The sequence below is a fragment of the Phascolarctos cinereus genome, unplaced genomic scaffold (assembly GCF_003287225.1).
Source record: "Phascolarctos cinereus isolate Bilbo 61053 unplaced genomic scaffold, phaCin_HiC Scaffold_4;HRSCAF=312, whole genome shotgun sequence".
NCBI lineage: Eukaryota > Metazoa > Chordata > Mammalia > Diprotodontia > Phascolarctidae > Phascolarctos > Phascolarctos cinereus.
In genome coordinates, this window is record NW_027555847.1 from 175,391,732 (window position 1) to 175,416,087 (window position 24,356).

The following is a 24,356-nucleotide window of genomic DNA, read 5'->3' on the forward strand; positions in this document are numbered from 1 at the left end:
TAATCCTATTCTTTTCTTTCCTTCCTTCCTTCCTTCCTTCCTTCCTTCCTTCCTTCCTTCCTTCCTTCCTTCCTTCCTTCCTTCCTTCCTTCCTTCCTTCCTTCCTTCCTTCCTTCCTTCCTTCCTTCCTTCCTTCCTTCCTTCCTTCCTTCCTTCCTTCCTTCCTTCCTTCCTTCCTTCCTTCCTTCCTTCCTTCCTTCCTTCCTTCCATAAAACTGAGCCTCACAGGTCAAAGTGACTTGCCTAAAGCCAAAGAACAACTAAACTTCAGATTCAGACCCAGGTCTCTCAATTCCCAGGGTAGTTCTGTTCCTCTGTTCTACACCAGCTATTTGCTTTACATCAGAGTTCACTTAAATAGCAGGATCCCCTGATGTCTTTCAAATATAAATCCCTTGACCAAAAATTCAATTCACACTAAGCTTTTAGAAACACATCTTTTGAGTATAGCCCTACTCCCTTTTGCTCTTAACGGGTTATTGTTGTTATTGTTATTTTTGAGGCCATCCAGGTTAAATGACTTACCCAGGGTCACATAGCTAGTAAGTGTCTGAGACTGGTCCTTCTGACTCCAAGGCCGGTGCCCTATCCATTGTAACACCTAGCTGCCCCTCTTAAGGGGTTGTCTAAAGCAGAAGGGTCTGCACCACTCCTAATGGAGACCTGAACCAGATTAAAAAATAATTGGTGAATATTTAATAAAATAAATAAAATATATTACAACTGAGGTAATGTTGATTTTGTGGTTTTCAAAGTCACTGTGTGGCCAGCAGGGATCTATTTTCTATTTAAGTTTGACACTCTTGATCTAAAGTGTTATGTAAGGTGTCCCAAAAATCTCAGTGCAGTTTTGAAGATTTTAATGTAACAGAGACTTTTGGAATACCCTAATGGAGTGTGTGTAGACCTGCCCCAAGGACCTCTTCAATATTCATCAGGCTTTTTGAATCCATTCAATCTGCCTTTCCTTCTCATTGTATTAATAGGTACCAATGGTCCAGCCGTGAAGGAAATAAAGCAAATGGAGAATGGAGTCCTGATAAGTGAAACCTCAGAGAAACGGCTAAAGAGGTAGGGCCGTGTGTGTGTGTGTGTGTGTGTGTGTGTGTGTGTGTGTCTGAATTCGTAAATGTCCCTGGAGTTTCTCTGCCCTTTTTCTAACTGACCTGAAAGAGGAGCATGATGCCACCCTCATGGCTTAAGCTACCAAAAAAGGCCTTAGGTTGGCCCAGGGCAGTGGAAGGGACTGGTATTCCTTGTCATCTTGTTTTATCTGCCTCTTTTCACCCATCTCTGAGGTTCAAGCTGATCAGTCATAGTCTCTTCGTGCCAGAATTGCATGGCTTATATACTTCATATTTTTGCACTAAGTCTACCATCCTTCTTGACACCGAGGTTCCCTACATGGCGTGGATTCTTGGGCCGTTTGGCTTTAGTTGTGAAATTTGAAACAACAGGGTCACAAAGGAGCTTGAGAGCAAGCTTGGGATGCTTACTTTTAGCCACCTGCTAGAGAACAGCCAGCTGATAGGTCACAGCTTCACTGGTGGTTACATGATATAACCTGAGGCTCCTAGGAATTGCTTTATTTTAGCAAACCAAAAAAATAAAAATAAGAGTATGGGAAGAGCATGGTTGTTTTGAACACATCTTCCAGACGCTTTCCTGATAACTATTCAGCCAAGGAGGACTTGTGCTCTGACGTACTCCATCATATATTGAGGAACCTTTCCCTTCAGAGTTTATGCATCTGTCCATCGGTCATTGGGCATTTTGGGGAAAGGTATGCAGGATGCCTGTCATAGTCCTGGGAGTTAAGCAGTTTAATAAAGAAGAGGCATGTTGGTATCTGTCCTTGAGGAATTAACCATCTAAACAAGGGGATATCAACACGAGAAATAGGTGTGTATGATTATAATGAGGATAGCAGGACATTCCAGGGTGGAAGTGAGGCCAGGGATAGTGCAAGATCAAAGTAGAGATGGAGAAGGTAGGCTTTGAGCTGTCACCCCAGCTAACTTTGTGAAGCTTCCTGTGACAGAGAGGATTTCTGCTTTCTCAGTGAGGAAACATTGGCTTTTGCAGGCCTTGCTCTGCCAGAAGATAGGAAGATTTCAACCTGGTTTTTCAGTTTCTCAGGTTTGGTGGTTAGAGGATGGGAATGCAGATCTAATTCACTCCAGGGATCCCCGAACAGTTTGGGTACTTTCTGTCCAAGAGGGCAAAGCTTGTTGATTTCTCTTTCCAATCATTTAGTCAAGCAAGAGTTTATTCAGTTTATTTCCTGAGCCTCCCTAGCTGCTGTTGCTTCCCCATTCCATTGTATTTCAAAAAATACCTTGTGTTTGCCAATTATATGCCTCTATACATTCTTGTTGACTTCCCTGAAGCAAAGTGCAAGGAATTGTTTTCACTTTTGTCTTCATTTTTCCGGGCCCTAACACAGTGCCTGACTATGTTTCAGGACCTGCTAAGCACTGGGGATGCAGACAAAATGTAACGCTCCCTGACCATGAGGAGCTTACATTCTACATGTGCACGTATCTGAAGGTTTCAGCTGCTCAGTAATAATATGTCATTCACTTTTTGAATTTTTGGAGGATTCCCCCCCTCCCCAACAACTGTTTGTCAACTCCCCCAAAAGAAATTGAAGCAGTTATGATGGATATGAGATCACCAGGTCTTGGGAGGGAGGAAGAGGCATATCTGTTTCATAGATCAGATTGTTTAAATATTTATTTAGACGCTGTTAATGTATAAGGAAATGTGCTATGGGAGATGCAAAGATAGGTAAGACACAGTCCCTACCTTTAAGGAGCTTACATTCCAGTAGGGGCAGTTTTAGCTGTGCAGTAATGTTGCAGTGTTTTGCAATAACCATAATATGAGACTGTATGTAGTAAGCATCATGACCATGCTTTACTGGGGGAGGAAGGAGAGACAGGGAACAGTGGCAAAAGGAAGTGAGCTTACGCCAACTTGAGTATATGAACTCCCTGGCAAGGATGCTTTTAGTGTTTACACTAAAAGATGACAGAGTTAGAGAGTGGAAGGGACCTCAGTGACCGTCGAGTTCAACCCAACTGTTTGATTTGTCCCAGCACTTACTTGCCTGCTGGTTATCTCACCCTGGTCCTTTCTTGGGCTCCCTTGTAGTGTTGTTGAGTTTCACTACAGAGATGGATTGGTTTGACAGCTTCCCAGCAAACAGATACATAGCCATAGCCATGCAGCTTGTGTTTTTCTAAGTTGAGTTTCAAATATACCCTCTAATAGAGAGCCCAGGAAAATGCATTTTGAAGAACCACAGATGAAACTTTGGGCATGGTGGCTTTGACCAGAGGGAGTTGTTCTCTTCAGAAGTAATAATAATGATAGCTAACATCTATATATAAATGTTTGTTGTTATTGTTTGGACAACTTAGAGGCACAGTGGATAGAGTGCTGGGCCTGAAGTCAGGAAGACTCATCTTCGTGAGTTCAAATCTGGCCTCAGACACTTAATAGCTGTGTGATCCTGGGCAAGTCACTTAACCCCATTTGCCTCAGTTTCCTCATCTGTAAAATGAACTGGAGAAGGAAATGGCAAATCACTCCAGTAACTTTGCCAAGAAAACCCCAAATGGGGTCATGAAGAGTTGGACATGACTGAAACAACTGAACAACAAAAACAAACATTTATGTAGCACTTACTGTGTGCCAGGCACTGTGCTGGAGTAGAAGTACGTGATATTTCCCAGATGGCCAGGTTCAAGCCTTATCTAGTCCTGGAAGAATGTAAGCTCTTTTAGGGCAGACACAATCTATTATTCATTTTTGTCTTTGTGCATATTAGGGATTTAATAAATACTTGTTAGATTAGATTGGATTTTAAAAATATGCTATAGAAGTTCTGATGAGGGAGTAATCAATTTCTGAGAAATCCAAGGTTCAGGTACAGTGGCAGAGCTGGACCAGAACCCACATCTCCCGACCCCCAGGTCAGTATGCCGGCCACTTAGATCAAGTCTTCTTGTTCAGGTTTGCCCTCTGCTCAGAGACTTTGCTCTTTTGAATTGTAGAACCCTGGTGTGGGCAGTGTGGCTGTTCTTGCTCTTGGTGAGATTTCTCATCAAGTGTGCGCTCACATAGGTCCTGGGGCTCAGGCTCCATCTGTGACTACAAAGGTTTGACTCTGTCTGTGTTGTTTTCTCTAGACAGGTCAGTAACTCCTCCTCCTATAGTGCAGAGCCTGGGAAACATGGCAGCACAGCCGACGTGCAGAAATCTGAAGCAGAGAAGGAAGCCTGGAAACTGATGGAGGCTGATAAAGCCAAGACCGGGCAGGTAAAATCCAAGTGCTGATCGATCAGCTGCTAGTCTTTTAACAGTCACCAAGAGCATCAAGGGCATCAGCTTTTGACCTTGCTTGCTTAAAGAAAGGGAGGTGGAAATAATGTTATCTCAGATTTTAAGAATCTTTTGTGTTCGTTTGTTTCATTTGTCTAGCTCTTAGTGACCCCATTTGGGGTTTTCTTGGTAAAGATACTGGAGTGGTTTGCCGTTTCCTTCTCCAGCTTATTTTACAGATGAGGAAACTGAGGCAAGCAGGATTAAGTGACTAGCCCAGGGTCATACAGCTAGTAAGTATTTGAGGCCAGATTTAACTTGGGTATTTCTGACTCTGGGACCAACCTTGCCACCTAGCTGCCCAAATTTTAAATTTTACAGATTTAAAAATCTGTACTCCATTTAAAGCTATCCTGGAGTGCCACCACTTCTCCTTGCCCTTACTGACCCATTGACGGTAATGCCAGTGAGGGAGAAAATTACCCCCAAATCAGAAAAAAAAAAAAGGGTAAATATAGTAAGGGAACAAGTCAGTAGGTCTTTGACTATTCATATAGCTTTACGGTTGGAAAAGGACCTTAAGAGTTCATCTGATTTAATCTCTTTATTTTATAGGTGAGGAAACTGAGGTCCACAGGGTTAAATTTACAACATAAAGTTAATTGATAGTTAAGCTGCAAGTCTTTATTCCATTAACCTTTCTAATATTCAGTATTACCACTCTCATTGGCTGCTCCCAGAGATACAAGAATAGTTCTCTTAAGTCAGATCCTGCTTTCGCTGTAATCTCACTAGCCAGTGATGACAATAGGCAAGGCACTTAGCCTCCAAGCCTCAGTTTCCTCACATTGTAAAATAGGGATAATGTTTATACATGGGATTGGTAAGGTAAATCACTCTCTAAATGTGACCTAGGGATGTTATTAAAGGTTGTGAGAAAGCCCTCCACAAAGTGTCCCCTTGTCAGTGGGGCTTGGTTTCACACATTGAAAGATGATACCCAAGGATGGGTTGAGTAGAAAGTGAAGAGACAGAAGATTGGAGAGGGAGAACTTTGAGATCCATCTCAACATTGTAGCTACTTCTTTACCCCATGATGTTTTTGTTGGGGAGCTGACCTCCAGATTGCTATTCCTTTCATCTCAAGCTGTCTTCCAGGAACTTTGAGATGACGAGCCAGTCTCTGCTCTTTCCTTTTGCTCACAATCCTTCCCTCTGCTTTCTTCTTGACTTCCAGCCCAAAGCCTTCCTAGGGAGTCAGGTCACCAGCAGCAAACAATTACACCTCCCTCCCTGCTGCTTTTTAACTTTTATATCTGCTCAAAGGACAAGAATAATTGAGGATTATAGGTATACTGTTGAGTTATCCATTTCCTTTATTTTCATGCATCATTTCCCAGAAAAGGATCACTGGGACCAGAGACAGAGATAAGACACTGAAGTGTCCAGTTTTAGTTTACAGTAATTTCTTTCTGAGTCACTGTATTTACTTGCCTTATATAGTGTATAAGTGGGGGAAGGTGGGAACTGCTAACTGTACGATTCTCAGGAAAGATAGCATAGCATGCTGAACCAAACCAGGTTATAAGGAAATAGAAGCTTTTTCCTGAGTGACCGGGAGTAACACGAGTGCCATAGAACTTAATTGATCAATCAACCCATGAATATCTTTGACGTCTTACTGAACATTCACCATTGTACTAGGCACTGTAATGGTGTAAAACATGGTTTCTACCCTCTATCTAGTTGAGGAGAGAAGCTTAACAGACATGAAATAACAGTTAATAATACAAGACAATATAATCATGCTGTGTGCTAGGCCAAAGACGCTGTGTACTGTAGGAATTCTGCCCAGAAGGAGAGCAGTGCGGGCTGGAGTAGTAAGGGAAAGTTCCTGTGAGAGGCTCAGACAGCTGCCATGCTTTAGAGGCTGAACAAGATTGGAATAGGTATAAGAGAGAGGAGAGAATGTTTTATTTGAGGGAAACAGTGACAGTGGAGGCAGAGAGGGACTAGCTGACATATGGTCACTGGCTTAGATTCACTCTAGGACCTGGTTCTGGAACCATGACTTAGTCCTTAGCTGCCTGCTAGGGCTATGTGGGTTTTGGGGGAAAGTGAGTGACATCCTACGTTTTTGTTTTTTGTTTTAATTTTGTAAAGTGATTTTTCTCCCTTGTGTTTTTAGGTAAAGCTGTCAGTGTACTGGGATTATATGAAAGCTATTGGACTTTTTATCTCTTTTCTGAGCATCTTCCTTTTTGTCAGTAACCATGTAGCCGCCTTGGCTTCCAACTATTGGCTCAGCTTATGGACCGATGATCCTGTGGTCAATGGGACACAGCAGCATACGGATGTCCGGCTGGGCGTGTATGGAGCACTGGGCATTTCTCAAGGTAAGCCTGCCAAGATCCCACATCCCTGGGTTAGAAGGTTTTGCCTCCTCCTGTTATCCTGTTGAAGCCAGTATTGGAAGGATGATGAAAAGAATAGGGGTGTTCATTGTGTTTCAGATTTGGGGTTTTTTTGGTTTTGTTTTTCATATTTTAAAACTAAACTAATTGCTTTTCACCTCAGCACTCTGAGATGGGTAGAAAGGAAGGTTCTTTTATGCCTGTTTTAGAAATGAGGAAGCTTAAAGTGAGAATATTAATAAGGACCACTTATTAATAAAGAAGTGACTATATCTGTTGAATTACACTACATCTCTGTAGCAAGGACAAATGGAGTCTCCTTATTTTTTTTTCTTATTATTTAGCTTAATTGGAAAGGGAAAAACTATTCAAAGGGTCTTCAGCAAGTGAGTCTGACTGTTACATCCATGAAGATTTTTTAAAAATTAAATTTCATCCATAGAGTTTAAGTGAAAGTTAAAGATAGAACTCTCACCTCCCCAGTAGCTTCCTTTCAATCTCCTGGAGAGTCCCAAATCCTTCTTGGTCTTCAAATGTCTTCTTAGAATTAGGGAGGTTAAGGCTTCAGATGGCATCCTCCATACAAAATTTGTTGTTGTTCAGTCATTTCAGTTGTGTCTGACTCTTCTTGACTCCATTTGGGGTTTTCTTGGCAAAGATACTGGAGTGGTTTGCCATTTACTTCTCTATCTGTCATTTGATAGATGAGGAACTAAAGCAAACTGGGTTAAGTGACTTGCCCAGGGTCACACATCTAGGAAGTGTCTGGATTTAATTCGGGTCTTCCTGACTCCAGGCCCAGCACTCAATCCAGTATATCACCTACCTGCCCTCATACAAAAATATTCTCTTCCCAACAAAATATATGTATGTAGGTTGCAAGAGTCATTATTTAAGTTTATGGTCTCTATACATAGAAAAATATAAGAAAATAGTTTTTGTTTTATTTTTCATTTTGTTTTTAAATGTGAAGTGCATTCTTTTTTTTTTTTTGGTGAGGCAGTAGGGATTAAGTGACTTTAAGTGACTTGCCCAGAGTCAGACTAGTAAGTGTTATGTGTCTGGAGCTGGATTTGAACACAGGTCGTCTTGACTCCAGAGCTGGTGCTCTATCCATTGCACCACCTAGCTTGTCCCGAAGTCTATTCTTTTTTTTTTCAACTTTATATATTTTTTATTAATTTATTTTGATTTGTCAGTAAACTCTTTCATAAGCTTTTGAGTTTAAAATTTTTCTCTGCCTCCCTCCTCCCTCCCCAAAACGGCATGCAATCTGATATAGGCTTTACATATACATTCCTATTAAACATATTTTCACATTAGTCATGTTATGAGGAAGAATTGGAACCAATAGGAGGAACCACAAGAAAGAAGAAACAAAGAAAAAGACAGAGAGAGAGAGAGAGAGCCAATAGTATGTTTTGATCTGCATTCAGACTCCATATCTCTTTTTATGGATGTGGATAGCATTTTCTATCATGAGTAAACGTTTTGGAGATGTCTTAAACCATTGCATTGCAGAGAAGGGCTAAGTCTATCAAAGTTAGTCATCTGCACAGCTTGTTCTGCTCACTTCACTCAGTGTCAGTCCATACAAGTCTTCCCAGGTTTTTCTGAAGTCCATCTGCTCACCATTTCTTATAGCACAATAGTATTCCATTACATTCATATGCTACAACTTGTTCAGCTTTTCCCCAATTGATGGGCATCCCCTCAATTTCCAATTCTTGGCCACCACAAAAAAAGCTGTGATAAATATTTTTGTACATGTGGGTCCTTTTTCCATTTTTATGATCTCTTTGGGATACAGCCCTAGAAGTGCTATTGCTGGGTCAAAGCATGTGCACATTTTTATAGCCCTTTGGGCATAGTTCCAAATTGTTGTCCAGAATGGTTGGATCAATTCACAGCTCCACCAACAATGCATTAATGTTCCTATTTTCTCACATCTTGTTCAGCATTTATCATTTTCCATTGGTATATGTAAAGCCTATATCAGATTGCATGTTTTGTCATGTTAGTCAATCAGATAGATGTAATGTGGTTCCTCAGAGTTGTTTTGATTTGCATTTCTCTAATCAATAGTGATTTAGAGCATTTTTTTCATATGACTATAGGTGACTTTAATTTCTTCATCTGAAAACTGCCTGTTCATATCCTTTGACCATTTATCAATTGGGGAATGACTTGTATTCTTACAAATTTGACTTAGTTCTCTATATATTTTAGAAATGAGGCCCTTATCAGAGACACTGGTTGTAAAAATTCTTTCCTAGTTTTCTGCTTCCCTCCTAATCTTAGTTGCATTGGCTTTGTTTGTGCTAAAACTTTTCAATGTAATGTAATCAAAATTATCCATTTTGTATTTCGTGATGTTCTCTATCTCCTGTTTGGTCATAAATTCTTCTTTTCTCCATAAATCTGACAGATAAACTATTCTTTGCTCTCCCAGATTGCTTATAGTATCAGTCTTTATATCTAAATCATGAACCCATTTTGACTTTATTTTGGTATATGGTGTGAGGTTTTGGTCTATGCCTAGTTTCTGCCATACTCTTTTCCACTTTTCCCAGCAGTTTTTGTCAAATAGTGAGTTCTTATCCCAGAAGCTGGGGTCTTTGGGTTTATCAAATAATAGATTAATATATTCCACTGATCTGCTACTCTGTTTCTTAGCCAGCCAAGTAGTTTTGATGATTGCTGCTTTATAATACAATTTAAGATCTGGGATGGCTAGGCCGCCTTCCCCTGCATTTCTTTTCATTAGTTTCCTTGATACTCTAGACGTTTTGTTTTTCCAAATGAATGTTGTTATTATTTTTTCTAGCTGTATAAAATAATTTTTTGGCGGTTTCATGGTATGGCACTGAATAAGGAGATCAGCTTAGGTAAAATTGTCATTTTTATTATATTAGCTCAGCTTACCCATGAGCAACTGATGTTTTTCTAATTATTTAGATCTGACTTGATTTGTGTGAAAAGTATTTTGTGATTGTGTTCATATAGTTCCTGAGCTTGTTTCAGTAGGTAGATTCCTAAATCTTTTATAATGGCTACAATAACCCAAAGTCTAATCTTGAGCTGTTTCTCAGACTCTTTAGGGGGGCCCCCATGTGACAGGGAAAGAGACAAACCCAACTGACAAGTAACATCTGAGGAAGTCTAAGACCTAGTGAAATGATGCAACTTACTCAGTAGCAGATCTTGATAAAAGTAAAAAGCTCTCATGTTTTCTAGTTTCTCATAAGTCAGTCAATAAGCAGTCAGTAAACGTTTTATGAAGTGCCTACTATGTGCCAGGCACTGTGCTAAGCCCTGGAGAGACAAAGGAATGCAAAAAAACAGCCCCTATTCTTGAGGAGCGCACAGTGGAATAACTTGGGATACAGCATGTAAACATGTAAATTATGTGCAAACAGGTGTAGATGATCTCTGTCCTTTGCTGGGCTCACCTCCTGAATGGTGGCATGGTGTATTCTAGGTATCGCAGTATTTGGCTACTCAATGACGGTATCCATTGGGGGCATCTTAGCTTCCCGCCGCTTGCATCTGGACCTGCTCCACAATGTGCTCCGGTCTCCCATGAGCTTCTTTGAACGCACACCCAGTGGGAACCTTGTGAATAGATTTTCCAAGGAGATGGATACAGTGGACTCAATGATTCCTCAGATCATCAAGATGTTCATGGGATCCCTGTTCAGTGTCATTGGTGCCTGTATAATTATATTGCTGGCCACACCCATTGCTGCCATCATCATCCCACCCCTTGGCCTTGTCTATTTCTTTGTACAGGTAAGTAGCAGGAAGTTTGTGTCATGTTACACTTAGAACATTAGAATAGAACTGGAATTGTAGGCTGAGCTGTGTTGCAAAACTGGACAAGGCTCCACTTCATCCTTAGTAATCAGGGATCATTGTCTTGACATGTAAGCTCATGACTAGTGGTATCAAACTCAAAAATAAATGGGTCCCTGTGGGCCTCATGTTAACTTGGAAAACCAGAAATTAACATTATTTGTGTTTTATGGTATTTCAGTTTACTTTGTTGAACATTTCCCACTTATATTTTAATCTGGTTTAGGCCCCACTCAAAAGTATTGGGGGCTGCCAGTTTGACACCTGTGTTTATGACAAGAAGAATTTTCCAGGGCCTTACTTTGAGGATCAAATAAAAACATCCCAGAAAATGCTTTAGAAAGTGTAAAGCATTATCCAAAAGCAAGACATAACAAAATTTAAGTTTTCCATTTCTTTTACCATAGGATGTTATAGAGTTCCCCAGCACTAAGAGGGAAGAAGATTGTGTGCTGGGGAGTAAAAGGCAGTGGTTTGACTGACCTGGGCCGTAAAAAGTCACTGCAGATGGGTTTGCTAGCCACTATTAGTTAGGAATTTGGGGGTGAAATAGACCCGATAATACTTTTGTATGTACACACACACACACACACACACACACACGCGAGCGCGCGCGCACACACACGCACACACACGCACACAGCACTAGGTGTACTTATTTCAGCAAAAGTCTTAAACTTTTAGAGTCCCCAAGAAAGAGTGTCTATTGTGTGTACTTTATGTAGAGATACAAAAAAAAATCTAATTGCCTGAAGTTATTAAAGACCCCATAAAGCACTGGATTTGTGTTAAAAATCAAATTGAGTCCCAAATCCAGAAGTAAGTAGTAAGGCTCTAGTGTGATGACTGCTCACTCATAGGCTTTCCTTGACAGTCTTTGGCGTTGCTTGACCCTGCGAGCTTTTAAGAGCTTAGTTGAATTGGATAGTACATCATAAGCATTTGGCTTGATGAAACCCTAGTGGCCTCCCTCAGTTTTCAGGGGAAGAATTTGGATGGCTTCACTTAATAAAGACTAACTTTCTGCTTATTGACGTGTTCCCACAGAGGTTTTATGTGGCCTCCTCCCGCCAGTTGAAGCGCCTGGAGTCAGTCAGCCGATCCCCAGTGTATTCACACTTTAATGAAACTCTCCTGGGTGTTAGCGTCATCCGTGCCTTTGAAGAGCAGCAACGTTTCATCCATCAGAGTGACCTGAAGGTGGATGAGAATCAGAAAGCTTATTACCCCAGCATCGTAGCCAACAGGTGAGCTAGCATTCTCTGGGATCCAGCATTTTTCTTTCAAAAGAGACTACCTTGTCTTCTATTGGAATCGGTGGAAGACAACACACCAGGGTTTCTGGGAACCCTTAGCAAGATAACACAATCCCATTTATTTTGCGGTTAAGACTTTGGACAACCAGCATAGCCATGAAGTAAGCAAAGAAAGCGTCCAGATGGCATCCTTGTTGGGAGATCATAAAGCCATCTCTGGGTGCTTACCCACGCATTATTTCACTGTTTCCCATTGATGGACTAGAGATGGCTTCATGCTTTTCTCTCAAGTAAACTGTACAGGCTTTATGCCATCCAGAAACGTTTTATCTCTCCCAAACATTCATGTATAAAATATGATGGTAATTTAGAAGCTGTAAGACACCAGTGGAAATAATTAAGAAGGGAAGAGACACATCCCTACAGAAAAGGAGACATAGACATTATTCTTTTTTCTTTTCTGTTGTTAAATAAATAAATGTTATTTATTTTAAATATTTTTTCTAATTACATGTAAAAAATTTTTTAAGGTTTTTTTAAAAAATTATTTTTTCTCTCTCTCTTTTTTTAGGCAATTAGGGTTAAGTGACTTACCCAGGGTCACACAGCTAATAGGTGTCAAGTGTTTGGTCTGAGGCTGGATTTGAACTCAGGTCCTCCTGACTTCAGGGCCAGTGCTCTATCCACTGTGCCACCTAGCTGCCCTTTTTAAAAAAAAAAAATTTTTTTTTGAGTTCCAGATTATCTCCTTTTCCTCCCTTCTCCCCTTATTGAGAAGGCATGCACTTTGTTATAAGCTATTTATTTATTTATTTTTGAAGATTATTTTTTTTTGCTAACAAGTTTTTTTAAATTAATCTTTCTTTTCAAATGTCTCTCCCCCACAATGAACAAATTTTTTTAAAGGCAAAAAAAGTTCCTCAATCTCTATCTACACAATCTAGCAAAACATATTCCCACAATAAGCATATCCAAAAATGTGTATCTCTTTCTGATTTTTCAGTTTATCACCTCTCTATCTTGAGGCGTGTCATGTTTCATCTTCATTCTTTTGGACTTGTGGTTTATCATTATATTGATGATACAGGAATTTTAAAGTATAGCAGTAGGACATTTAGTGCAGGGACAAACAGCCTCAGTAACCCCTGAGGAAATCATTGTATTAAAAAACACTAGAACAATTGATGTTCATACTAATGTCTCTGAGTCATCAAGATAAGATGAAATTATATTCTAGTTGCTTCACTAAAAAATCAGGAAGGTGTGATGCATTTTAATTAGTTTTGTTGATAACATCTTGTTTTTTTAATGACAGTCCTTTATCGGTGTGCCACCCTTACTTGATAAGAAAGCAAAAGCAACTGAGAAGTGACTTCATCTGACAACATATGCAGCATTCCTCACCCATAGGCCCCTACCTCTCCACCTACAGAAAGTGTATTTCATTATGTCTTCTGGAGCCAAGGCTGATCATTGCATTTAATCTGAGTTGTGATGTATTTTAGAAAGGTATCCATCCCAGAGAGTTGTCGCTGCCAAGGGACAGAGTGGGTCACAGAAGATTAAATGGACAGTTTTGATTATATGAAATGGAAGAAATTTTAGCACAAAAAGCTAGTGCACTTAAAATTAGAAGAGAAACAGGTAACTGGGAAAAAATCTTTGTAACAGGTTCTTTTGATAAAGGTATCTAATCTGCTATTTATATGCATATATATTGTATGCACATATGTATGTTAAAAATATATGGAACTTATTAAAATTTATGAGATTAAGAGCAGTTCTCCAAGGATTTTTTTCTTTTTTTTTTTTTGGCAAGGCAATAGGGTTAAGTGACTTGCCTGGGGTCCCACAGCTAGTTAGTGTCAAGTGTCTGAGGCCAGAGTTGAACTCAGGTCCTGACTCCAGGGTCAGTGCTTTGTCCACTGCGCCACTTAGCATTTCCCGTTTCTTTTCTCTCTCTCTCTCTCTCTTTCTAAAAGTGCAGAAGGAAACACATTTTTGTGTATGGCCAATGTGGGAATTTATTTTAGTTCATTATACATATTTGTTACGAGTATACTACTTTTTTTCTTTTTTCTTTTTTTAATTGTTCATAAAGGGGGGAAGCAGGAAAAAGAAAATAATACATGCTTTTTAAAAATTGTCACTTTCAGGGGACAAGCTTTGGTTATCTGGAGAATTCACCTCATTTCCTGATGATACTGGATAAATCAAAAGTTACTTTTGTTTTAGTTATCTCTTCATATCCTTTCCTCTCTTTTCCTAAGCCAGCCTGTTTCAGACCAAGAGACTGAAAGAGTCTTTCAGGAATGAAGGGCATTTTTTGCTTCCTTACATCTTGGAGCCCAGGGTTGACCTGTATGTGTACAAATGTCTCTGCAGGTGGCTGGCCATCCGACTGGAATGTGTGGGAAACTGCATTGTTCTCTTTGCGGCCTTGTTTTCTGTTATCTCCCGGCACAGCCTCAGCCCTGGCTTGGTGGGCCTCTCAGTCTCTTACTCCCTGCAGGTAAGAGCAAGAAAATCTTCTATATTCCAAATTATTTTTAAAGAGGGCAGGAGGTGGAAGGGGATAAGATTGTGAGTTCTTGCATCCCAATTTTGAGTCCATTATGGTCTGTGTGGTGCAGTGGATAAGAGTGCCAGGCCTGGAGTTAGGAAGACTCATCTTCCTAAGTTCAAATCTGGCCTCAGACACGTACTAGCTGTGTGATCCTGGTCAAGTCACATAACTCTGTTTGCCTCAGTTGCCTTAACTGTGGAGAAAGAATTGGCAAGCCACTCTAGTATCTTTGCCAAGAAAACTCCAAATGGGGTCACAAAGAGTTGGACACAACTGAAAAATGACTTAATGACATCAACAGCAGTAAAAGCTTGGGTCACAGAGATGAATTTGTTTCCCCTTCCAGCTCTTCTCAATTATTTCTTTGATCTTTTAATGAGGAAAGGCCTTGCTCTGCCTTTGATGTTGGTTCCCAGAAGCATGGGAGATGTTTTGAAAATGTGCAAATTACCTAAAATCCCAGAAGCCTAGAATCTGAGAACTGACAGGGGATTTTGAGATACTTTGATCTCAAGCAAGGTGAACATCCAGGAGAGCTGACAAGCTGTGTGGTGTCTTTCATAAATAGCGTGAAACCTTGCCTTGTGTTTATCTGACAGCGTTTTGGAATTCATGGGCACCTTTTGCCCAGGAGTGTTTTTGGACTGGGGCTTTTATCCCAGGCTCGCTGCTGTTTCCCACATATGAAAGTGGGTTTGGCATTGGTCCATTCACCCAGCCACACACGTTGACTTAGACCCCAGCTGATTTCGTGTCTTTTGTTTTTTACTCCATGATTATTTCCCAGTGGACTTTCCCTTCCCTCTCCTCCCTGCCCAAACTAGAGCCCTGCATTAGAAACAAAGAAAAGAAGTTAAGCAGAACTGACTGGCACAAACTACTGAGTCTTGACAGTTTATGTAGCATTCCACCCCTCCATGAAGAGTGGTCATTGCTTGCTAGCAAAGTCCCTGGATGGTAATTCTTTTGTTGCCACAGCATCTCTTATCTTCAGGTGAAACTCCCTGCATCCTGTTGGCCTTCTTTTCCCAGTGAGCTCACAGCGAAGTAAAAAAGGCTGGAGGCGGTATTTACATTCATTCACACCTGGATAAGATTACCTGATAATGTAGGGCCGGGAGGCTTAAGTGCTGCAGGATTGCTATGAGAGTTCTGCTCCAAATTGCCCAGGATGTCCCAAGTCTGTAGTTAGCATAAGCAGAGGTGTGTGGCGACCTTAGACTTCTGGTCCAAGCCTCTTAGTTTACAAGTGAGGAAAGTGAGGTCCAGAGGCGTGAAGACATCGCCAGGTAAATTAATGGCGGTGCTCAGATTAGAACCAACCTTTCCTGTCTCTTTGTCAAGTGCTCTCCCTGCTTCTCCATACACTATGGATTATTTTTGGTGTGTAGGGGTAGAATTCCTTTTAAGGACTGCCACTGTCTGCCCCTCAAAGGGAGGGAGGATTTAAAGGCAGGATTGCTTAGCCTCTTTAGAATCAGAATTCAGTTGTCATGTTTGAATGGGGTGGTAGAAAGGTCACTTGGACTTGGATTCTGGAGACTGGGATTCCAGGGCTGGTTCTGCCTCTGACCCTATATGTGACCTTGAGTAATTGGCCTTAGCACCCCTGTCCAATAGAAGTAATGCTACCTGCCCTGCCTACCTCATAGAATTCCCCATAAGAGTAAAATGAATAATGTAGAGCTTCTTCATCTGGGGTCCATAAATGTTTTTTTTTAATATTTTGATGACTATTTCATTATAATTGGTTTCCTTTTTAATGCTATATATTTTATTTTATGCATTTAAAAAAAACATCATTCTGAGCAGAGTTCCATAGACTTCACCAGAATGCCAAAGAGGTTCATGACACAAAAAACTCTTGGAGAATATTTTTTGAAACATACAAAGCATAATACAGATGCAAAGGATTATTACTGAGGACTTTCAGAGATGCCTGAATTTGAGAATTCTTTGTGATTTCCTGTCATTATCTCTGTGCTCATGTCCCATGCCAGTAGGGTATCGCAGAGGGTTTGACAGGACACTGAAGGTGCCATGGTCTCGTGCTTTAAGAGGTTACCATGGACTGTATTTTTGGGGGTCTTTCAGAAATGTTTTTCTTAGAGATTTTTGGGATAAGGAGTGTTTGTGGGCAGGGTGGATGAGGACCTTTCACTGAGATGAATTCTGCTTTTGTAGGTCACCACATACTTGAACTGGCTGGTAAGAATGTCCTCAGAGATGGAAACAAACATCGTTGCGTGGAGAGACTCAAAGAATATTCAGAAACAGAGAAGGAGGTAAAGTGTTTTTGCATCTGGGAAAGGTGCTTGACCTTCACTTAGAATCATCTTGCCCAAGGGCATTGGGAGTCTGTTATGTCACCAACTGTATGTCTTGACTTAAACCCTGAAACACCAAGAAAATGTTCAAGCAGACATAGAACAGGGACCCAGGGTTCTCAGCGGCATCAGAAGGATCACATTCCACCTAGAAACCCAACAGGCTTGTTCTTTAATTTTCTGAAATGGCTAAGCCTGTCCATCTCTGTGGAACTGAGCAAGATTCTTACTCTTGAGTCAAGAATGGATTCTTCCAACAGAATGGCATGAGCATCCTCTAATGGAAATATGGGGTATTGCACCTGGAGTTTCTGCTTTATGGTTGACTGTCTGATCTATCTTGTCCCTGGCCATGTTTTAGGATCCTGAGATTTGAAATGTTGAATTGCCTATAGGAAAAACTTTCTTCTTGGCTTCATGTTCATGAAACCTTCAGTGTGTGAAACATAGCCCTACACAGGCCACCTAAAAAGATTTTAAAATGACTTCTTAGTTCTCATCCCTGTTCTGAAAACTGGTACCTGGTATGTTGAGGCTTTCTGTAGATGGTGATACCAGCCCTTGCCAATAGCACCATTCGGTCTTCCTTTTGAGGTTCACTCTTGGGAGTCTCACTGGGTATCAGTGAGGCGTTTTCATGTTTCTGGGCATGTGATGAACATGAAGAACATTTGTGCATCCTGCCTATCTCAGTGAGACAGACAGTATAGAATAGCTTCTTCTATTAAAATCACTCTAATTATTCCCCACAGTTCCTTTAGTCAGTTCTTAATAGGAGGCACAATCTTTACATCCTAGTCACCTTCTCTGCCTGATTTCCAGCTTGTCAATTTCCTTCAGTTCTCTGGTACCCAGAACTGAAATTAAATATTCTAGGTATGGTCTGATCAGTACAGAGTATGCTTAGTCCTGAACATTACAAATTATAGCCTAAGATTGCCTTTTTTTTTTTAAATGCCATATCAGTTTAGACCATTGACCCATATTGAGCTTTGGATTTTACTAAAATACCTCCATGGTCCTGTCTCCCGTCTTTTCAGACTAAGTATTGCCTCGCTATACCTCTACCATCTTGAACTTGATGAATTTGATTTTTGGAACCCAAATATAAGACTTGGATGAGTCACTGAACTCTTTTGGCCCCAGTTTCTTCATCTGTAAAATGAGGGTGTTGGATTAGGTAACCAATAAGATTGCTTTCAGCTTTAAATCTGCCATCTTTTGTAAGCCAGTCAAGAAGTAATATAGAAGATTTAAGAAATACAGGGAGGTGCAAGTTAAAAGGCCTTTTCCAAATGGACTCAATTGTCACTGGACATCATTTAGCCAGACTCTGCTACAAAAACTGCAGACAAGTAGGTAGTGTAGTGGGCACTTGTGCTGGACTTGGGGACATGAAGTCCTGAGTTCAAATGCAGCCTTAGACACTTACTGGCAGTGTGGATCCTGGGCAAGTCAATCTCAGTTTGCCTTCATCCACTGGAGAAGGAAATGGCAAACCACTCCAGTATCTTTGTCAAGAAAATCCTACAGTACTAGTGTGCGGTGGTCCACAGGGTCTCGAAGAGTTGGATGCAACTGAACAACTAAACAACAGCAAAGGCCTGAGAGGCTCTCTCCTATGAGAAAAGTACCCTCCTTACTTTTAATTTAGATGTTCTAATAACCCAGTTATTTAGTTTTCTAGCTCCTAGCACATTTGTTGTTGTTCAGTCATTTTAGTCATGTCCAGCTCTTCTCTTCATGACCCCATTTGGGATTTCCTTGGCAATGATAACTGGAGTGGTTTGCCATTTCCTTCTCCGGCTCATTTTACAGTTGAGGAAACTGAGGCAGACAGGGATAGGTGTCTTGCCCAGTCACACGGCTAGTAAGTATCTAAGGCCAGATTTGAACTCATGAAGAGGAGTCTTCCTGACTCCAGGCCTGGCACTCTATCCACTGTGCCGCATAGCACAGTAAAAACATTTAAAAGGTATACATAATAATAACAGGAAGAAGTAAAAGCTATAAGGAAAAATTCTTAAGTAAGAACAAGGACTTAAAAAGCACAGAAGCCTGGAGGGGGTGGGGTTTAATAAAAGGATTAAACAATCCTAAACCCCTCAAGAATCCCTGAAGATGTCACTGTATTCTGTTTCAGCAAAATTAATGTTCAAGCTATTAATTACCCTGATTCATCCAGAATGGTTCAATTAAGTTCTCTCTATGTGGCTTAAAAGGACAAGAAAGCCTATAATGTGACAGATTTCCAGGTAGTCAACGCAAAAGCAAACGTAAGGGTTTAAATGGAAATATTTTATTACCTAGAACATTCAGTTACAAGGACTTTGAATATATGAGGTGTTACTTGTAGCACCTCATTGAATTGCCCCGATTCATCCTTTTCTTAAGACTCAGGAGTTTCTTGGCAACATCTGTTTTAGTAGCAGCAGCAACCTGCACTTGCCTTTGTTCAACGTAATCCAACAAAGATTAATTGAGTGCCTTCTGTGATCTAAGCAGAGTAAAAGCATCAGTTTGCCCCCCTTTGCTCTGTTAATGAGCCCCTAGTAGAGAAGCTTCTTTCACCATTGGAGCAGAAAGGTCTTTTGTGTTCCTTTCCTACCTGTCTCAAACTGCCAAGAGAAGGCCCCCCCCCAATCATTTTAGAGTTATATGGTACAATGATAATGGTGCTGAACTGGGAGTCACAATGATCTGAATTCAAATATCGGCTCTGCCATTTACTGCTTGCATGACTGAGGACGAGTCACTTAAATCACCCCAGGACCTAGTTTCCTCCTCCATAAAAAGAGGGTATTATGACCTCTGAGGTCTTTTCTACTTCCAGATCCTATGATCTAATACTGATTGCATCTTTAAGGGCGCTTCCGGTTCTGAGTTTCTCTTAAGTTTATGTCAACAGCAGCTTTGTTTGTGGCATCTTCCAGGGCAGAGGTGTCCAACTGTCTAGCAGTCTGTAAAAAAGTAATTGAGAAATATCTAGCAAAACAATAAAAATGGACTTCAACATGGATGATGTTAATTTGTGGTTTCCTAAGTCAATATGTGACCCTCAGGAGTCCGATGCCCCTGTCCTAGAAAGTAGTGTCACTCCTTGGGACTGTGGGTGGGGAAGGAAGCAGGATGATTGGAATTTGCTAACCCACTGATTTGAAGGTTTCTCTGGTAGAGATGGGAATATGGAACTTTTGGTTGGCTTTGTAGTCCTTTAAGTCAGAAGTTGTTGGAGGTTCGTGGTGCTCGGGACTGGGGAAGGGATTGTCGTTCATTTTCCTAATGGATATCCAAGGAATCTCTAGCTTTCTTCAGATTTCAACTCATACGTCACCTTTTATACAAGGCCTTTCCTGATGCTTCCAAATTGTTAGTGCTCCTCCTTCAGCCCCCTAATTACTTTGTATTTAGCTTACACACCTATCTGTATATATTATGTCCCTCCAGTAGATTGTAAGCTCCTTGAGGGCAGGGACTGTTTCTCTTTTGTAATTTGTTCCCTTAGTGCCTAGCAGAATTTCAGGAACAGAGTAAGCAGTTAATAAATGCTTGTTGAGTTAGATTGATCTCTCCCCTGACCATCTTCCCTGGCTTTGATTTCAGGCTCCGTGGGATATTGAAGAAACAGCCCCTCCCAGCGGCTGGCCACATCAGGGCCGAGTGGAATTCCGAGACTTCAGTTTACGTTATCGGGAGGACTTAGACTTAGTTCTGAAACACATCAATATTACCATTGAAGGAGGGGAGAAGGTAGGTATCTACTCTCTACCTGTACCTTGAGCTTCTTCTTCCTGACCTGCGTGAGTTGTTTCTCTAGCTTTTTTTTTTCCCTCTAGCTTTTAAGCTGCCTTTTTAACACAGATGTAGGTGTGATCCTAAAAATGTCAGCTAAAAGGCCACTGTGACCAGGCAGATGGAACCAGCTGAAGTCACTCTTCTCTCAGAAAAGAGACCATTCAGCTTCCAGTTGACCGAGTGGCCTTCTTTGGAAACCAGAGTGGCTCAGCTTTGGTCCAGAAAGATGTAGATAGTACCATTGTCCCTCCAGGCAGTGTTTTACAAAAGCAGGTTCCAAAATGACCTCTTGTTCCTTAGCCATTTCTGGAAGAAGAGAATGAATGCCTTGAAGCTGTCTCTGGGAAGCTTTGAGTGGGGAAGATAGTGTTGTTGTAGGTGCAGCACTAGGCTGATGATTAAAATGGCTGTCAGTGAATACGTTTGGAACAGGAGTAGGGGAAGGATTAGCATCATTCCTGTATGGTCCCTGGGGAGCCCAGCGTTCAGGCATCTCCATTTGGTTTTATCCAACAGGTTGGGATTGTAGGTCGGACGGGAGCAGGCAAGTCTTCACTCACCCTGGGCTTATTTCGTATCAACGAGTCTGCAGAAGGAGAGATCGTCATTGATGGTATCAATATTGCCAAGATTGGGCTGCATCACCTCAGGTTCAAGATCACCATTATCCCTCAGGTACAAGGCTGGGGGAGGGAAGAAGGCAACTTTTAAATAGCTTACGTTGCTGAAGGATGACTTTTAAAATTATTTTCTTTTAATTTTAATATGTCAGATGAATTTTATCATGCAGAGTTGGAAGTGAAATCTTAGAGGTCATCTAATTAATTATATCTTCCTACGCATTATAAGAATTCCTTCTGTAGCATCCCTGTCAAGTTTTTAGACAGTGATCTTAATTAATTTTTTATTATTGACATGTGTTTGTATGAAAATTTTCTCAGATAAATATGATCTTTGCATATTTTGTATGATATATTAGGAATGAAGTCTTTTATCGTCATCTGTTTTTGAGTTAGAAGTCTCCACCCTCTATTTCATAGAGCTTAAATAGAACTTTCAAAACTGATGTTTGTGTATAAACCATTGTTTTAAGATTTTAAATATAATTTCCTTTTTATAAATTAAAACTCATTATGCCACAATAGTTTCCATTGGCCAAAAGCAGCATAGTCTGAGGGGCAGCTAGGTGGTGCAGTGGATAGCGCAGCAGCCCTGAAGTCAGGAGGACCTGAGTTCAAATCCGGCCTCAGACAAAACACTTGACTAGCTGTGTGACCCTGGGCAAGTCACTTAACCCCAATTGCCTTAAAAAAAAAAAAGCATAGTCTGTCTTGATTAAGACAGTTTGGAATTGGAGGGACTTATGTAGGAGAGTAGTGGGAAGCAAGGTTCAAGGTCAAAAATTGTAGAAGGCCTTAAAAGCCAGACTTAAAAGGATTTATTTATTCTTACAGGAACTACAACCCTGTTTTGAGGTATTAGGTGGTTCCTCTGTCTAAAGAAGGTTTTTTTTAAAGGGGCTGGTCGAGAAATTGTTATCATTGGCTGGCTGATCCTAGGCCCTAGCCAGGTCTGGATTAAGAAATAGTTGCTGGGTTTGAGCTCCAAATAAATTAGTTGTTTATCGTTAGCACCCTGGTTAACCTTTTGCATATGTAAAGGTATATGGGGGTTCAATCATAGCTAATGATGTGTAAGAAAGAAAGAAAGAAAGAAATTATCTGATGCCTGGGACATTTGTTGGATAAGAAGTCAAATGGTACATTTAAGCAATGATTAGGGGTAAGGGGAATGATAAAGGGTAGGCATAGATGGCATTTTCAGGCCATACATCTCTAGTAGGGACCACAAAGGAAATTTATTTGCTCTTTGGCTTCCTTTTTGAATATTTGCCATCAGAGAGTAGTGGGAAGAGTTCCAGGCTTGGAGACATAGTACCTGGATTTGAATTACAACTCTGTCATTTGCTTTCTGTGGGACCCTAGCATGTCTCTTCCCATGAGTAACAGCTCACATTTGTAAATCACTGCATTGGTTACAAAACTTATTTCTTGCTTCTAGGCCCTCAGTTTCTTCATTTCTAAAATGGGGTAATAGTACTTACTGTACCTACCTTCCCAGATTGTTGTGAGGAAAGCATTTTGTAGACTGTGAAGTGCTTGATAGATGGGAGCTATTATTACTCTCCATGGCACTATCCCTAAGTACCATAAATGGGCTGGTTCAGATGTGGAATGTGAATATGTGCAATTTTTTGTGGCCTGCATCACTCCTTCCTCATACATCCAACTCAGACTTTGGAAATCCGAGAGCTCTTAGTGCTCAGATGGTAAAGAACAGTCTCTGATCTGTCCTTTCCCTATATAACTTCTTCATTTGGAAGCCAAAACAAGGGATTATCGGACGTTCATCATTCTGGTTTTCCCATGAGTAGGACTATTTTTACATACATGGTAAAGAGCACAAAAAGCTTATTTTGCTGTCTAGGGTCTTGGGTTCAAATCCCACCTCTGACACTACCTGGGTGACTCTGGGAAGTTATTTAACCATCCTAGGCCTCAGTTTCCTTTCATGGAAAATTAGCTCTGTCTTAGAAAAGAGTGTGAAGCCTATCTTTTAGCTAATGATGAAGGGAATTACTTCACTGAGCCTATAGGTCAACTCCTCTAGCATCTTTGCCTTGAGTCATGGTACATTCCAAACTTTCCTTTGAATAGGATCCAGTCTTGTTTTCCGGCTCCCTGCGCATGAACCTGGATCCATTTAACCAGTACTCAGATGAGGAAATCTGGACATCTTTGGAACTGGCTCACTTGAAGAACTTTGTGTCAGCTCTTCCCGATAAGTTGAATCATGAGTGTACAGAAGGAGGGGAGAATCTGAGGTAGGGTCAGAGGCATGGGCCTCCTCCTCTCTATTACACACACACACACACACACACACACACACACACACACACACACACACCCAACAACAACCACACACACACACACACACACACACACACACCCCCACCCAACAACCAACCAACCTGACACCACATTTTAAAAATTATAAATTTCAAAAAATGCTAACAAAAGCAAAAGATAAGCATACCAAATAAAGAATAAAATCATATATAAAACACTTAGTATCTAACAAAGTAGAGACAAATAAATTAACCATTTAAAAAAATTATGTTTGTTTGGATGGGGGATGGACAAGCTTGGATAAAGAGAGTCTTCCTTACTTCTGAGTGTTGACGTCCTTTTGTTTGGATTAGATTAATGACCAGGGCAATTTGACTGCCTTGAGATTGAATCCTGGTATAGGTTTTGGGGAATGGTTATGTAAGGGATCATTGCAGGAAGACTTGTATTAGTCAGATGAAATGTGGAGCTAAAATCTAGCTGGGATTCAGATTATCCTCAGAGACATTGTTTTTTGCAAATCTCAATCCTTCCATAGGAAACAGATTATGATGACTCATGGTGGAAGCAGTGGACTTGTCCTATCCCTCCTACTACCCTCACATATGTGCTGTCACTATCACTTTTGCTCTTGTGTTTCAAGATTGGGACAAAATGGTAGCTGTGCACTGAAACCCAGAATGCCTGGCCCCAGTGTTCTTCCACTTAGATAAAAAAGTTAAGCTCTGACTCTGGGTCAAGAGTCATCTACTGACTTCTGTTTTGCATGAGAGTTTTTTGAAATCATACTAATAATTTTTTTTCCTAATTTACTGCCCTTTCTCCCCCTTCATTGATCCTCCCTTGAACCAAAGAAAAATATTTCAGCAGAGTCTGGTAACCTAGGCAACCTTCTGGACCTGTGG

The 24,356-nt window shown here is 40.8% G+C and overlaps 1 protein-coding gene across 1 annotated transcript in view; it reads left to right on the top strand.

The window, feature by feature from the left end:
* ABCC1 (ATP binding cassette subfamily C member 1 (ABCC1 blood group)) overlaps positions 1-24,356 on the top strand; it is a 134,864-nt gene that overhangs the window by 105,510 nt on the left and 4,998 nt on the right. Inside the window, 11 exon segments of the mRNA XM_021001820.2 lie at positions 987-1,071; positions 4,197-4,326; positions 6,518-6,725; positions 10,225-10,535; positions 11,646-11,845; positions 14,240-14,366; positions 16,605-16,662; positions 16,665-16,705; positions 20,351-20,497; positions 21,059-21,217; positions 23,260-23,426. Coding sequence (XP_020857479.1) covers positions 987-1,071; positions 4,197-4,326; positions 6,518-6,725; positions 10,225-10,535; positions 11,646-11,845; positions 14,240-14,366; positions 16,605-16,662; positions 16,665-16,705; positions 20,351-20,497; positions 21,059-21,217; positions 23,260-23,426 — 1,633 coding nt within the window.